This window comes from Nannospalax galili, unplaced genomic scaffold (genome assembly GCF_000622305.1).
Source record: "Nannospalax galili isolate Female #2095 unplaced genomic scaffold, S.galili_v1.0 scaffold103, whole genome shotgun sequence".
NCBI lineage: Eukaryota > Metazoa > Chordata > Mammalia > Rodentia > Spalacidae > Nannospalax > Nannospalax galili.
This window is the reverse complement of record NW_008352136.1, coordinates 843,980-860,729: the sequence shown is the minus strand read 5'-3', so window position 1 is coordinate 860,729 and position 16,750 is coordinate 843,980. Positions and strand designations below refer to the sequence as shown.

The 16,750-nt window shown below is 46.6% G+C and overlaps 1 protein-coding gene across 3 annotated transcripts in view; it reads left to right on the top strand.

Moving 5' to 3' along the window:
- The window catches only part of Ssh1 (slingshot protein phosphatase 1), a 67,240-nt gene that overhangs the window by 35,546 nt on the left and 14,944 nt on the right, over positions 1-16,750 (top strand). For 2 of the 3 annotated variants that reach the window (XM_008848955.3, XM_029554038.1), the window contains 7 exons: positions 3,777-3,845; positions 4,786-4,851; positions 7,921-8,115; positions 9,572-9,665; positions 10,843-10,971; positions 13,890-13,936; positions 15,733-15,879. In XM_008848955.3, the coding sequence (XP_008847177.1) occupies positions 3,777-3,845; positions 4,786-4,851; positions 7,921-8,115; positions 9,572-9,665; positions 10,843-10,971; positions 13,890-13,936; positions 15,733-15,879 (747 nt within the window). Of the gene's footprint in view, positions 1-3,776; positions 3,846-4,785; positions 4,852-7,620; positions 7,801-7,920; positions 8,116-9,571; positions 9,666-10,842; positions 10,972-13,889; positions 13,937-15,732; positions 15,880-16,750 lie in introns of those variants that run through there. The other variant, XM_029554039.1, reaches the window with a different exon arrangement.

Below are 16,750 nucleotides of genomic sequence, written 5' to 3'. Positions count from 1 at the left end.
ATGTGCCTCCTCACCAGGCTGACATTAGTGTTTAGCAGCATTGAATTGTCCTTCAAATGAGTACTCAGCCCTGTAGGAACCCTCCAGGGATGCCTCTCACCACATGTAGTCCACTCTGGTCATGAACAAGGGCCTGTCTCCTGTGGTCTGGTTTTTTGTTGTTGTTTTGTTTTGGGGTTTTTTTTTTTGAGACAGTCTTACTATATAGATCAGCCTGGCCTGGAACTCACAGAGATCCACCAGTCTGTGCCTCCCAAGTGCTAGGATTAAAGGTGTGTGCTGCCATGCCTGGCAGTGTACCCTCATTTTAGCCCTTACTATAGAAGCCTCACAGGAGTCAGATCTCACCATCATCTCTGTTGCTTACATTGCAGAGCACAGTACTGTTAGCCAGATATCCAGGGAACTGCTCAGTTAATCCTGAAGCACCCTTCTGGGTAGGAATCCTGCTTCCCATCATACAGATGAGGAGTCGGGAGCTCAGAGGCTGAAGTGAATTCCACATGGTCATCTCAGGGTCTAGCTGGCCAGGACTCTGACTTGTATTAACGTGTTAACTTAGGTTAACTGGGAAGATGCAAAAGATTATAAAGCCACCCTAGATGGACACCAATGACAGATCATTGAGTTTATTGGGCTGTCTTAACAGAGCACAAGTGAGGGTGACCCCAAACAGCTGCATCATCACAAAGTTCCATCATGGATGGCAGCCTCATGGAAGGTGCATCACAGAGTCCCACTATCAGTGAGACTTTTACTTCTCTACATGGTCTAGGGGCTCCCAAGGTCCCCTGCAACTGGGGAAGGGAGTAATAGTGAGAATTACAGGTGAGGGTCTCCAGACCTTCCCTAAGGGGTGCCAGTTTTCACTACCAAAAGACTTGACTACCACTGTATGGGTCTGTTCTAGTTGCCATGGCTACAGGGGTAAAGTCCAAGAAAAAGCTCAGTACAACAGCCCACTTCTTTCTTGATGTGTGCAGCCCTCCTGTATACAACTCGTTCATTCACTCACTCTGGGACTTGTCACATGTGCACTTGTTAGCCCTTGTGCCAGACCTTCCAGGTACTGGAACTGCATCAGTGAATACAAGAGACATGACCTGTGCTGGTGCACTCCAAGGTCACGGAAGGTCATTAGACATGTACATGTGCACACAGATTCATGCCTCCCCTTCCTTGCCATCCTTCAGCTCTTCAGCTTTGGTTCTCATGGGTCCCTGGCTCCCTAGCTGGACCCTGAGCTAGAGCCACAGCCTGGCTTCAGGGTCAACCCCAGGGCAGTGTCCATCTCCTGTGCCTAGGAAGGGGGTCCAGAGAGTGATGGGTGACTGGAACTAAGGGCCCTTCCCTGGAGTTGGAACCGAGGCAGCTGTGATGCATGTTTTCTGTACCTGGGCATTTTCTCAGGTCAGGGAAGGAGGTAGGTTTGCCGTTCTCCGCTGTTGTGGTAGCAGCTGAGCACCAGGCTGTCCTGCTGTCTCTGAGCCTGGAAGAAACCCCTACCCCCCCCCCGGCCTCCTCAGCAATCTCTGCCCTGCCAGGTAATGATTCTCTTGTTTTTCTGAATGCTTGCCCTGTTTTGTTTTCTTTGTGGGGGTAAGGGAGAAACACTGCCCCCTCAGTGTGACCTCATGGGTTCCCAGTGAGAGAGCATCCAAGAGCCATGTTAGAGAAGACTGTTGAAGGAGTGGTGGCCTGAAGCCCCCTCTCCAGTTCCATTAGCATTCTGAGTCCGCAGGCTCTCCCTTGGGAGCCAGGATGGCCATCACAGATTTGACCTGGGGTTAACTTTGTGCTTCAGATTCACGCATTTTCAGTGTCTTAGGCATGTAATATTGGCCTCCACCTAGTAGTGTTTTGTCATCTGTAAAGATCTTCCAAAATGGGGCTGGAGAGAGAGCTCAGTGGTTAAGAGCACTAGCTGCTCTTACAGAGGGACCCAGGTTCAGTTCCCAGTACCCACATGGCAGCTAACAACCGTCCGTAACACCAGTACCAGGGGATCCATGCCCTCTTCTGACTTCCGAGGCATTGCACAACATGAGTGTACTTATATACATATAATACACTCATACACATAAAATAAAAATAACAAATAAAATATTTTTAAAAGATATTTAGACACACACTGAAGCATGCACACACACCCCAAACACACACTCAGTAAATAAATGGTAAATAATAAATAAATAAAAAAGATCTTTCAAATGGGCTCTCCTGCTGGGCCTGCCTCTTCTTGCATGTCCAGGCCAGTCCAGGTCCAGCCAGCGTCTCTGTTCTTGTCTCACAGAGACTTGGAACCTGCTCTCTTCTCCCACAGTGTTCCCACTCCCCTCATCTTTCAGGGTCATTCAGCCTCTATAAAGATGCAATTTCTCTAACTCCAGCCCTTCCCTGCTGCCTGCGTATATCACCCACAGGCCCTCCTCCTCCACTGTCGAACTTCATTGTCAGTCACTTGGGAATACTGGAGAGTCACGGTAATAACAGCCGTGGGGAATTTGTGGAATTCTTACTGTCATGTCATAGTGTGGCTGGTGCACTGGGCTCTAGTCCCCCGGGCTGTCCATCTGCTAGTGTCGCCCTCACCTGCTCCCTTCTGATCTCTTCAATTTCAGCCTCTGCCTTTCCTGGAAATTCCCCTATCTTCCTTGAGACTTTGCTTAAGTTGGGTCTTCCACATTCCCAGGCAATCTGTGTGTCATTTGGGGGCTCCAAATGATCCCTGCTTCTTGGCTGACACAGCTGAGTGGGTCTCAGAGCTCCGTGAGGCCCAACATGAATCTTATTTTCCAGCTCCACAAAGGAAATAGAGAGAGACCTTTGCAAATGGGTAGACCTGCAGGAAGGGGACTTAGAGAACTTGCCCAGCTCAAAGCTTAGTCCAGCTTAACCTGGAAGCCTTGAAACTCCCTTCCCCACAGATAGGAAGCACAGGATCACAAGGATGCACTTGGTGGGCCATGCTCTAGAACATGAGGTGGCTCCCAGAGCTCCAGAGTGCCTGGGCATAACATCTCCCTCCTACCCTCGAGAGCCTGGTAAGCTGTGGCAGAGATAACAAGCTCAGGATTCCTGAGGGGTGTGGGGTTGGCCCTTGGCACAGTCACAGCAGTTTCTCAAAAGCTAACTCTTTTTATAAATGCCCAGAGAGTTTTCATCACAATCTGAGGAGACCCCTGATAAGCCTTGCTTTCTGTTTGTAAGTAGTGCCAGTCTCTGAAGTAGGTGAGTATCATTTCACTGATAGGACAGACAAAACAGAACTAGGTTGAGCTAGTTCATAAAATGGCAGTGGCATGAAAGGTAGAAAAACAAGTATGAGTGTAAGCTGAAGGAGTGATGCGGGGACCCTCCTGTCTCCTTTATTCCAGGACACACAAGGCTGGGATTGGCTGTCACTACTTGCCTGCATACCATGGCTAAGCATGGCCCCTAGTAGTTCTCCCCCACTGCAGTGTGGGTGTTGGGGTCAGCTGCTTGTCCCCAGTACTCAAGTGCCTCAGTCAGTTTGTAGAGTTACAGCCACATGAAAATGGTTCGGGCATTTGCTGACTCCCACTAGCCAGACCACCCCAGACCTGTGTTTTCTAGAATCCAGTAGTGAGTGGACCCTACCCAGACAGTGTGGGAGCTCCTTCCCTATGTATACACAGCAGCTTGTCCCAGGTCCAATGTGGACATTTGTAGCCTGGACCAGCAGGGCACAGAGACAGAAGGAAGACTGCATGTGCATGGGCAGCTGACTCCAGTGTCTTCTCTTCCCCATGTAGCAAAAGCTGTACCATCGGGATGGTTCTCCGACTGTGGAGTGACACCAAGATCCACCTCGATGGAGACGGGTACAGACATACCTTTAAAAATTCTTTTCCCTGTATACCAGGGCACCAGCGGGGACTGAATCTTGGGATACCCATGTGTGGTGGGCTGATTGTGTTAGATATGGTGGTGCTTTCCAGCGAGGCTCATAGGAAGATGCACTTTGGATGTTCTTTAAGGGAGTGTAGCATGTGAAATAACGCTGGAAATGGGTTACACCAGGTCTGCTGTTGCCTGAAGTTCAAGAACAGCATCCAACTGACATTTGATCTCTTAATACTCACTTTCGGCCTGCCCTGGGCTGTGCCCTGAGAGGTGGCAGGTCAAGGTAACACAGTGGAGTAACTCACCGCATCCTGGGTGCCAGGAAGGACACAGCTGATGAGTCCAGCAGTGTCCCAGGTGCCAGTATAGGGGCTTCAGAGGAGGACTTAACCAGCTCAGCCTGGGCACGTTAATAAGGGTTGAAGGTGTATCTGGGTTCCACCCGCACTCACTCCCAGGGAAGTGCATGGTGCTGTGATGGGAGGAAAGAAGTGAAATAGGAAACTGCTTGCCATGGGATTCCGGGAAGGCTTCTGAGAACTGGAATGAAGAATAAAGATTTACTTTGTTTAAGTGCTGTGAGAATGAGGGTGTTTTCTAGGTGGGGATGTAGCTCATGGGAAGGGAGCTTGTTAGCAAGTGGCAGACGGACAGGAGCCATGTGGGAAGAAAGGGATGATATTGGAAGCTCTGCCTCACACCCTTTACTAGACTTGCTATCATTGTAGAGCTTACCTCTTGGGCTTGAAAACAAGTCTTGATTGACAGGAGCTTCTCTGATTTTGTCCTTGTCTAATGTGGCAGCACCAAAATCCCTCATGGGAGAGTGGGAGGCCTGCCTGGGTCCAAGGTGGGACTGATCCCAAGGTCTCTAAGTGTTCTCACCACCATGTCTTTTTCTCTGTTTTCCATTCTCAGTGGGTTCAGCGTGAGCACAGCAGGCAGGATGCACATATTTAAGCCTGTGTCTGTCCAGGCCATGTGGTAAGTGTGGTTTAATGGATTTTCAGCTCCTTAGAAATATTTTTCTGACAGCATGAATAGAAAAACCACTTCTATTTAGAAGCTAATGTAGGAGAGAGAGAGAGAGAGAGAGTGTGTGTGTGTGTGTGTGCGTGTGTATGAAAACACATGTAACATGAATAACCACTTTAGCTATTGCAAGGTGTTTAATTCAGTGTCAGTTAAGTACATTCACAGCGTTGGGCAGCCATCACCACTGTCCATTTACAAAACCATTTCATCATCCCAGACAGAAACTCTTCCCTTCTTCTGTCCTCGTGAACTCACCTATTCTCAGAACCACATGAGTGAACTCACACAGTATTTGTCCTTCTGCACCTCACTCTTTTCCCTTAACATAACTTCATTCATGTTGTAGCACATATCAGCATTTCACTCTTTTACAAAGCCAAATAGCATTGCATTTTGTGTCTTATCTGCTCACCTGTTGGGTGCTTTTCTGCCTTTGGCTCTTGTAGAAACTGCTGCTCTTATCAGGCCTGTGTACTTGCTTGTTTGAGGCTCTGCTTTCAGGTCTTTTGAGTCTGTAGCTACAAAGAAGAACTGTGGCGTCCTATGGTAATTCTGTTAACCCTTTGGAGAACTACCAAATTATTTCCCACATCATTTTGCAAATACTCCCACCAGCAAAATAGGAGGCTCCAGTTTCTCCAGATCCTTGTCCACTCCTGTTCACTTGTTATGTTTATTAATCACTATCTTAATGGCTATGATGTTGTATCTCAATGTGTTTTTAAATTTTAAATTTTTATTTATTTTTATTCTATGTGTATGAGTGTTTTACCTGCATATATAGAAGTGCACCGTGTGTGTGTGTGTGTGTGTGTGTGTGTGTGTGGTGCCTGTGGGGGCCAAAGGAGGGTGTCGGGTCCCCTAGAACTGGAGTTAGGCACAGTTGTTAACCACCATGTGGGTGCTGGGAACTGGACTTGTGCCCTTAACTAATAAGCCATCTCTCCAGCCCCTCAGTGTGTTTTTTTAAAATATTTTATATATTCTTTTTATTTCATGTGTGTATTCTGCCTGCCTGTATGTAAGTGCATCACATGTATACATTGCCTGCAGAGGCCAGAGAAGGTGTTGGATCCCCTGGAACTGGAATTACAGACAGTTGTTAGTTACCGTGTGGGTGCTGGAAATTGAACCCAAGTCCTCTGGAAGAGCAGCAAGTGTTCTTAACTATTGAACCATCTCTCCAGCCCCTTGCCCAATATGTTTTTTAAAATTTTTTTAAATTATGTATTTCTGTGTTTTTGCCTGTGCATGCATGCCACATGAGTGCAAGTAGCCATGGAGGCCAGAAGAGGGCATTGGAACCCTTGGAACTGGAGTTACAGGTGCTATGAGCCACCTAATGTAGGTGCTGGGAACCAAATTCAGTATGTGCTCTTAACCACTGAGCCATTCTTGAGCCCCTCAGTGTGGTTTTAAGTTACATTTTCCTAATGATAGTTAATGTTGAACATTTTTTCATATGCTTTTTTATTATGTGATGTCTTTGTTGGAAAAATGAAAATTCAAATACTATACCCATTTTAAACTTTATTATTATTATTGAGCAGTTTAACCTATCAACCTGCTGATAAATGCCATCCTGTCATAAATTCACTTAATCCATGTACCTGGCACACAGTTTGTGCAGTGAAGTTTGTACAGCACTCTGCTACGCTGGGGCTCTGAGGGACTATAGAATGGACACAGATCTGCCTCTTAGAGTTTAAAGTGTGTTGAGAGAGTGGTCAAGCACACATGAACAAAATCTTATGTCATACCAAGAAAGCTGGGCAGGTGTTCTTATGGGGTGTTGGGCCTCAGAATACTGGTTGTATGTAGGTCCTGGATTCCGGGACAGGAAGGGTTGCCCTGGGACCCCCTCTGCCTTGGGGATGCAGTGTCTGGGTGAACACCGCACTGGCAAGTGGTCATGCCCATACTTCCCAGAACGTGGCTCATCTTAGATCTTCCTCTTAGGGAAGTCCAACCTCAGGCCCAGGAGCCACATACATCATAGGAGAGACGTGGATATGGTTCAACACATTTGTAGATGACACTGTCATATATGGTATCAAAAGCCTGGACACTCCAGTGGGCTAAACTGTTCCTGTATGAAGTGTAAAAGAATAGTCCAAATAAGTTGGAAAAAGCCTTGAGCCAGATGGGCACCAGATGAGCATTCCAAAGCGACCCCTTTTCTCATGCAGAGCTCTCTCGTGGCCACTGGTTAATGCTGTTTCACTCCCTCCTGTTACCCGACTCTGCACTCAATTCAGGGTCATGGAGGGGGGCATGAAGTCAGTATTCTGAGGATGAACCAACCAGTAGATGCCCCAGATGTTTTTTGTGTCCCACACGTTCTAAATTCTGAGGAACCAGAGCTAAATTTAGTTTATTCTCTCAACCAGCCTAGAGGTAGGACAGTATGTACACGTGAGGAGGGTGAGGCGGCCGGCAGTTTGTGTGCCGTCGTGCAAGCCAGCTCTGGTACATCCTCCCTCCCTTCAGAGGCCCCTTCTGCCCTTTGCTGATACCTCAGTCACCCCATTGGCTGAGAAATTCTCAGCCTGAATTTTTGTCAAAAGAAATAAAAGACGGTGACTAAAAAAATATGTATTTTAAGACCTAAGGCAGATGTCCTTACTCTCTGTTTCTTTCCCACCGCTAGGCTGCCTTGGGGTCCTGCATTCAAAGCTATTGTGGCTTGAATAGTAGGTCTTAATTCTTTAGAGTTAGTTGATGGAATGTGAAACAGCCTGTTTGGAATCATTATGAAGCTGTAAGAGGGTTGCCACTACTCCTGTCCATTCTTTTGGAAACAGTTGGGGACAGTCTGTCCACTCGTGGACTCAGTTGATGCACAGGTCTAGAGACTGGCTCTGGGATCTGACAGCTGTCACATGTCTCACACACCATGTAAGCAGAGCCTCCTTTCTGAACCGCCCTTCCTACTGCCCCATTCCACTCTTTGCGGGTGGGAGACCCTAACCCCTCTTGTGCTTCCCCAGGCCTGAGTCTCTCCCTTCCCAACTCCAGGTCTGCCCTGCAAGTGCTTCACAAAGCTTGTGAAGTGGCACGAAGGCACAACTACTTCCCTGGGGGTGTGGCGCTTGTCTGGGCCACCTACTATGAGAGCTGCATCGGCTCCGAGCAGAGCTGCATCAATGAATGGAACGCCATGCAGGACCTGGAGTCCACGCGACCCGACTCCCCAGCACTGTTTGTTGACAAGTATGTGTAGTGGCCGCCTTCTTACAGCCTCTCCACTGAGAGCCCCTTCCCAGAGCAAGGGTTTTTTTGTGGCAGGCAGGGAGTATTTGAGGCAGGGTCTCACAATGTATCCCTGGCCGGCCTGGAACTCACTACATAGACCAGACTGGCCTTGAACTCATAGAGATAACACCTGCCCCTGTCTCTGTGCTGGGATTAAAGGCATGCACAACCACACCTGTCCTCCCAGAACCAGTTTTTGAAACAGGGCTCTAACCTAAGCCTGTGGGCAGTCTCCACAAAAAGCATCTGCAGCAGGCCCCTCCCACCAAAATAAGTGCATTTGTGTAGAGCACGTCCCTCCCTCCCATCAGATGGCTGCAGGAACATTCTGCCCTGTATCTCCTGTCCTGCAGGTGCTCTGTGTCCAGACCTTGTCCCTGTAGGTTGCTAGTGACTTCATTTGGAATGCCTTCTCTCGGGAGAATATGAACTCTGAGTCTACTGTCTTGGGTGCCTTGATTCCTGAGGGCAGTCTGCCTTCACAGCAACCACAGCCAAGTGTGTGACCTGAGGCCACGCTTTCTAAAATCCAATTGAAACATATTTTATTATTTTTATTTTATGTGTATGGGTGTATTGCCTGCATGTGTGTAAGTGCACCTATGTCATGCAATGCCCGTGAAAGTCAGAAGGCATTGGATTCCCCCGGAACTGGAGTTATGGATGGTTGTTAGTCACCATGTGGGTGCTGGGAATCGAACCCAAGAGTCAGTGCTCTTAACTGCTGAGCCATCTCTCCAGCCCCTAAAGTCCAGTTTAAAGAAAAGGGAGTTGTTCAGGCTTCTCTGGATCAGGGTCCTGTTCCCTCAGAAGGTGATGCTCTGCTGGAATACCAGTTTTAAGAGGGCTGTTGACAAGCTCCAGTGTGTCCAGAAAAGAGCAGCCAAAATGACTAGAGGCCACCAAGAAGTCATGAGAAGGAATGGGGAATGGTGGTGGCTACCTTAGGTAGTTGAATTGTCCTGGGGCAGGACTGTCCTGGCCTTTATGGTCCCAAGACTTAGTTAACATCAGTGCTGGCATGTAGGAGTTATAGGGGAGTCACAGGCTTTGATTTTATGTGAGAGATGACAGAAGCTAGGACAGGCCACTCAGGGTGCAGTGATGGCCACAGCTAGGTCATGTCAGGTGAAGACCAGAGGGCCCACAGGTGTGGAGATGTTAGTAGTTACAGTCTCCAGCATAGTGGGGCCTGCATGGGGAGCGAGTCTCTGAAAAGTCTCCTGCCCACTAATTTACTTTCTTTCCACTCTGGGCTCCTCCTCCTGTACATCCCCTCCCCAAGTTGAACACATAACACTCAGAATAGCTTCCACCTGCCCAAGTCACAGTCCCCCAAGGATCTGATGCTCCTGTAACCTCCACCTTAGGCCGCCCATGGTTCTGCAGTTTCTTACATGTCATTTCTTCCCAGGCCAACTGAGGGGGAAAGAACTGAGCGTCTCATCAAAGCCAAACTCCGAAGCATCATGATGAGCCAGGATCTCGAAAACGTGACCTCCAAAGAAGTAAGAGGACCCTCCTATAGCAGCCCAAGCTTATAGTGTTCTTTTGCCTTGCCAAAGTCCAGCAGAAGCAGGCCCAGTCTCTACGTCCATTCACCTGCCCCTGGTAGCTCCTCTGCACTCCTTTGCAGTGGCCCCAGGGTTGTGGAAGGGGCCCAGGCTTTAGTTTGGTCCCCACGCCACTGCTAGTAACACTGAGACTTTGGGCTGATTTCCTATCCTCTCTGATCCTTACCTGTCTGACCTTTGGGGACAATTCTATAGTCCTTAGGCCTCCAAGGAGCCTTGACCTTCAGTTCCCCTTCCTGCTCTTGTCTGTCCCACATTGCCTTGTGTTATACATGAGACATTACAAATCTTGGGCTGCTTTTCTGTTGTTTAATGTTGCCTTGGGTCATTTTTCTTTTATCCATTCCTTTAAAAAAATTTTAAATACATTTACTCATTTATTTGGGAAGGGGTATGATGTGTGTGGAGGTCAGAAGACAACTTGTGGGAGTCAGTTCTCTTTTTCCATCATGTAGGTTCTGGGCATTGAGCTCAGGTCATCAGGCTTGGTGACAAGCACCCTTACCTACTGAGCCATCATGCTGGCCCTATCTATTTATTGCTTTTTCTTCAATGAATGCAATAAATTATACTAACAGCTTAAACTAGGTGAATCAAAGAAGTTGAAAGTACATTTGTTTGTTTAAATTTTTTATTATTTTGAGTTACAATCTCATCTATAGCCCAGGCTGGCCTGGAACTCACTATGTAGCTCTCGGTTTACTTCATCAATCCTCCTGCCTCAGCCTGAAGTCGTGTTTTAATTAATACATTTTTTAAAATAATATTTTAATACCATCCCCAACAAGAAGAAAGTGACTTTCTTCTTGGTATATTTGATATTTAATTGTAAATGTGTAAATGTTTTAAACTCAGTAGAAAAGATCTTTGGAAAATCAGGTTCCTTGTTTGAAAAACTCAAGCTTCCTCTAGTTGGATTAACTTACAGCCAAGTGACCACATTCCTGCACACATGTGTACTGCTTATATCTAAATGCATCACTCTGGGGGAAAGAAAGGAAAAAAAAAAATCTATCCTTTCTGAAAACAGCCACAGATGCATTGTGGTTTCAATAGTGTGGAGGTGGGCAGCTGTTCTAGCAGATCACTTGTAATATTTTCTGCTCCACAGATCCGTAATGAATTAGAGAAACAGATGAACTGTAACCTCAAGGAATTCAAGGAATTCATCGACAATGAGATGCTTCTTATCTTGGGACAGATGGACAAGCCCTCCCTTATCTTCGATCATCTTTATCTCGTAAGAGGCACAGCCTGTGGCAGTATCTGGTTTGGGGACCATAAATCAGACTTTCTGTTGGGAGCTTGTAGTGGGGGAGAAAAGCAGACAAAAGGCCTGAGTCCCTGGAGCCCTACCCTGACTGCCGGGACCTCCCCCTGTCTGGCTTGCTAGTCTGCACTGGAGCCAGATGTTTCAGATACAGCTCCAGCCGAGCTGCACGAAATAGTTTGGAAGCAATTTGGTATAGTCAGGTGACATTGGTTTCAGACCCTCAGTGCCCTTTGTCTTCTGCCTCTAATGCAGAGGACCCATCCACCTCCAAATGGGGGCTCACAGAACTCCTTTACTAACAGGCATATACTCACCAATCAAGAATTATTCCTCAGCATCTGAGGCATGAGAAACTGCTGGGCAGGCAGATCACACAACTGAAGGAATCGTGACTTCCCCTCTGAGTCCTGCTCCCTAAGAGCACTGGAAGGGTCCACTCCTGTCATGTTGCTCTGGATGGATTGTGCCGACTCTGTACCTCCAGCTCAGTGTCTTCATGCCATAAATCTCCATAGAAGGCAACTGGCAAGTTTTCAAAGGCAGGCATGCTACTAAAATTAGCTCAGAGATCATGGAGTGGAGTGAAAGTCAGACCCAGCAGGGCCATGTTCCCACTCCACCCCCTCACCTGCCCTGTGGCCTATAGCCAGTCACTTAGCTTCTCTCTCTCTTCATCTTGCACTTCATGGAATGATTGTGACAGTTAAGTAAGATACATTCTGAAGGTGACAACTATAGTTTCTGTAGGCCTGGTTATGAATGGTAGCCATGGTTCGAGGAGGAGGAGGAAGATACTGGCCACTGAGGAGGGGGTAACTTTGGTCTCTTCAGTCTTCATCTTCGGGGTCCCCCAAAGGGCTACATATATGTGTATATATAAAACATATATATGTAAATATATATGATATATATTTAATTATTATTATATTCCAGTCTTTTTGAGACAGGATTGCCCTGTAATCCCAGCTGGCCTGGAACTTACTATGTAGACCAGGCTGGCCTTGATCTCACAGAGATCTGCCTATTTCTGCCTCCCGAGTGCTGGGATTAAAGGCGTGCGCCATGCTGCCCAGCTATATATGTTTTTATTTACTGCTTTTATTTAGTGAAAGCAAAGGGTTCTTGAGACAGGATCTTACTGTGTAATCCAGGCTATCCTGGAATGTGTGGTTCTCCTGCCTCGGCCTCTTGAGTGTTAAATGTATATTTTAATGTGCTTATTTTTATGTGTGGATCGCCCTGCATGTACAGATTTCATGCTTTATCCATCAAGATGGACGTGAGTGTGTAGATGGGAAGTCCATACCTTGAAGCCAGGCAGGCAGGGCCTCTCTGAGAGCAGTGGGAAGATACCTTCCTCCACTCTCTCCACTAGGTGGTGGTCATGGCCAGAGGACTCTCAGAGGCTTCCTGGACCTGTCAGGGAGTTTTTTGGTGAGGCTTGGTGCCTGTGTCATTCTTTCCATGAGAGATATTAAAGGAATTTTTATGGTTGAGGCTGTCCTTCAGATATGAAAATCACTGCCAGCGTGGTCAGAGCCCTGGGCCCTGAAGGGCCCGGGGAGCTCAGGAGAGGAAGTTAGTAGGGAGACTCAGACCCTGGGTGTCTGCCCTGTGTGACTGCTAGGCCTGCATTTCCCAAGAGCAAAGTGATTGGCTTTGCTTTGTTTTCCCTCCGTGTTCTTTGAATGCTCAGGAATAGGCTCCTTTTTAATGATACCCTTTTTAAAGTATATAATTCATACATGTCATGGAGAGTTGGAAGTTTAAATCACTTTTTATTAACATTTATTAGTAGTTACAGAAGGCCCACAGTGCAGAGTATTCAAAGAAGGAAAAAGCATCATTAAAATTCAGATTTCCCTGATAAATCATTTTAAAGAAGAAAAAATTTCTAATCTCCCACACCCAGAGGTCATCACTTCACAGTTTGATATATCTATTTTTCCATTTTCTCTTTCTCGTTTTTGAGTTTGGTTTTTGGTTTTGGTTTTTCTTGTAGTGCTAGGAATTGAACTCTGACCTCCAGCGGTGGGTTTTAGTGCTTCTAGGAAAGGGAAGGGGCATATTTTATTGCTTGTTTGTGTCCTTTTGTGTCCTACTTGCTTTATTGTATTTTTCCTTAAGTGCTGTTTCCTTACACCACTAAGCGGTCTCCAAAACGATGAATAATTTATTGTATTTCTTATTTGTCTTGTTTTGAGACAAGGTCTTGCTATGTATCTCTGGCTGGCTTGGAACTCACTGTTTAGCCCAGGCTGGCCTCAAACTCATGGCAATCCTCCTGCCTCTGCCTTCTGAGTTCTGGAATTACAGGCATGAACCTTTATTCTTTATCGTAAGAATCTGTTGTCATTTATTTTATTGATTCCTTCCTCTTGGATCTTTGGGGTCCCATTGTTTCTTTGAATAACTCTAAACACCCTTGTTCCTAACTCTCTGTGAGCTCTAGGCATTTCCTCAGGACAGCTTTTTGTAAAATGGAATTACTGGGTCAGAGGGTGGGAACTTTTAAAAAATAATGCCAAAATACTTCCCAGAAAAGGTAGCACAATTCCCACTGTAATTAGTGATGATAAGGTCACAGGTCACTGCCTCTGGTGGCTGTGCCCATGGCAGACTGGGAAGGGAAGTAGCAGGGTTTGGTGAGATGAAGCAGGTTTCCAAGAGGCTGAGGGCCAGCAAGGCTCTGTGCCTCCCTGTCATCCTCAGTGATTCCTGAGGACCCTGAGAACCTGCCTGGATAGTCTCTCCTAGTTGTCTCTGCTCCGAGGCCAAGACCCTGGAAAGGAGGCCCCACTATCAGGCCTAGGCCACTGCATCCATCAAGCAGCTCTAAGGCTGACAAGTGACACTCATGGGGATTTGTGTGATCTGTCCCCCAGGGCTCTGAATGGAATGCATCCAATCTGGAGGAGCTGCAGGGCTCAGGGTGAGTCTGCTCCCCTCTTCCCCCATCCTTCCAGGCAGCTTAGGCAGCCTCTGTTCTGCCGGGGAGGTTGAAACTGTGGGATGCCCATCCTGATTGCCTCTCTGCAGTGGCTGGAGGGGCTGATTTGAATAACTAAGCAGATGTACTTCAAAATGCCATCCTGAATTATTCATGGGTTTTAGATTTTCCTGGAGTCTTGGGTGATTATATAGGTCAGGGTTTCTAAATCACACTCCAGGGGTGTGTAGGACAGAGAAGGCTGGGAGCTCCCTCCACAGCCTCACTCACTACCCTGTGGAGTTGCTGAGACTTCTAGTGGGGATGCACAGCTCTGTTGGCCTTCTGGCTAGTCAGCAACTCTGAAAACTAGACCACTCCTGGCCATACTGTGGGGCCTGGTGGGACTCTTATGACTAAGTACTCACTGCTGGGTAGAAACTTGTCTGTCTCTGAGAAATGCCCAGCAGGGATAAAATATTTAAACTGAGACCTTCAAGAGCAGATGTCTGGACTTAAAAAAAAGAAGTCACAAAATCACTATCCTGTGGTCTGACATGATGGCGTTCTTGAATTACTGCATTTGAAAACCAAGACTAAACAAAGCATAAAATACATCCTTAGAACTGCCAGTCAAGCTGTGTCCTTTCAGCAGAATATTCTTCCAGTGTGAAGCGGACATGCTTCTGTCACACTGGGAATAAGTGGTGGTGACTTGAGGAGTCTCATATGCATTATACATTATCATGGTGAAACTCATCTGTGATGTTTACCAGTTTCTAAAATTATTTTGACGTTCCAGAAATGGAAGTACTGGTTAAGTGTAGAGAGCTATGGAACTTAGGTTAGCACTCTCAAATACTTAAATCTTGAATTGTTTCAAAAGGATTTAACATACTTTCTAAGGGTGTAAATATTGGATGAATGGACATATTCTGCTTTTTTAACTATTTAAGGGTGAAGGCTTTTTTGTCCTCTTGTTTTGTTTTGTTTTTAAGACAGTGTTTTTCTCTATAGCACAGGATGACCTTGAACTTACCATATAACATAACCCAGGTTGACCTTGAACCTGTATTCTTTCTGCTCTGAGGCAGACTCCCAAGTGCTCTGATAAAAGACATGCACCCTTATGCCTGGCTGTTGGTTTTTTTTTAAGCTTTAGTATGCTATTGATAGCTACTAATTTTGAAACTTTGAGTTTAGGAATTTCTTAAGTAGCACAAGTTTACTTTCTGGAAAAAACATTACATGGCAGTGCTTTAAACTTTCTGAATTTTCATTCTTACAAGATTTTTTTAAGGGGTTAGAGAGATGTCCCAGTACTTGCTACTCTTCCAGAGGACCTAAATTTGGTTCCCACACCTGTATTAGGCAGCTCACAGCCACCTATAATTCCAGTTCCAGGGAATCCAGTGCCCTCCTCTGGCCTCCTTGGGTACCTGCACTTATGTTCCTCTGGCCTCCTTTGGTGCCCGCCCTCATGTGGTACATAGACACACACACACACACACACACACACACACACACACACACATAAAAATCTTTTTTTTTAAGAATTTTTTTTAAGTAAAGAATTTTTGGTATGACATGGGGGTTTTTTGTATAATATAGTCTCATTCTCTTCATATGGAGGGAACACACATCCAAATTACTGTTAAGGAAAAACAAAACTACCACAAGCATAGACCCTTTATCCATGTGTATATAATTTTTTTTCCCTCAGCTAGTTTTTTGTTACTTTGCTTTTTTTAGTTCCTCATTCTGATTCTCCAGGCTTTTTGCTGCTCTTCTTGTTGTAGGGTTGACTACATTTTAAATGTCACTAGAGAAATAGACAATTTTTTCCCTGGCTTGTTTGCATATCATAACATCCGGGTCTATGATGAAGAGACTACAGACCTTCTTGCCCACTGGAATGAAGCATATCATTTTATAAACAAAGCAAAGTAAGTGTGTGGGGAAACTGGCTTGTGGAAGAATCAGTGTACAGAAATGAATGGGAAACGGGGTACGGATGTCAGCCAGCATGGATATAGAAGTAGGCAGGCCCAGAAACAGAATCCTGATGCCTAGGGATGCTTGGATGTCTGGCGGACCTTTGGCTTTGGCTGCAGGACACCAGGCACCAAAGAGAAAGCATTAGTTCTCTCCAGATAGAGCCTATGAGTGAGCTGACTCCCACCTGGCCTTGATTATAACATCGAGCCCTTTTCATCAGCAGCACTGATTCCAGGCCAGGATCCAATACCAGGTGTCACTGGGGAGCGCTCCCCTAGATAGTGGCTGGGTCACAAGAGGTCCAATCTGTACTGGGCTTAGAGCTCCCCCAAAGAGTGCAGGCTGTATCCTCTTCACCAGAGTACCTAGAATGGGGCATTCCAGAGATGGGGCTAGCCCTCCCCCCTGCTCCTGACCCCATCTGGGACCCCACCTTATTCTTTGAAATAGCTGCTATACTGAAATCCAAAGCAGAATGAGATGACATGCCCTCCCCCATGCTCTCTAGAAAAACCCTCTTCCTCTGTACCCTCTGGGTCACAGCTACAAGGTGTGTTCTTACCAAATCCTAGTTCTCTTGCCTTCCCAGGGGACAGGGCTCCTTAATGGAAACTTCAGCAATCACTAAAGGCACAGTGATGTGGGAGGAATTTTAAACCTAGTGTAGGAAGCTGGGGCCCACTGCCACCCAGCTGCTCTGCCTTCTGTACAGACACAGCTTCCCAGGGCAGCCCACATACCCTCACCTTCTCCAGCAAGCCGCACTGAGAGGATTCCTGTTCCTGCCCTATCTGGTAAATCAGCTGCACCTGAGCCAGC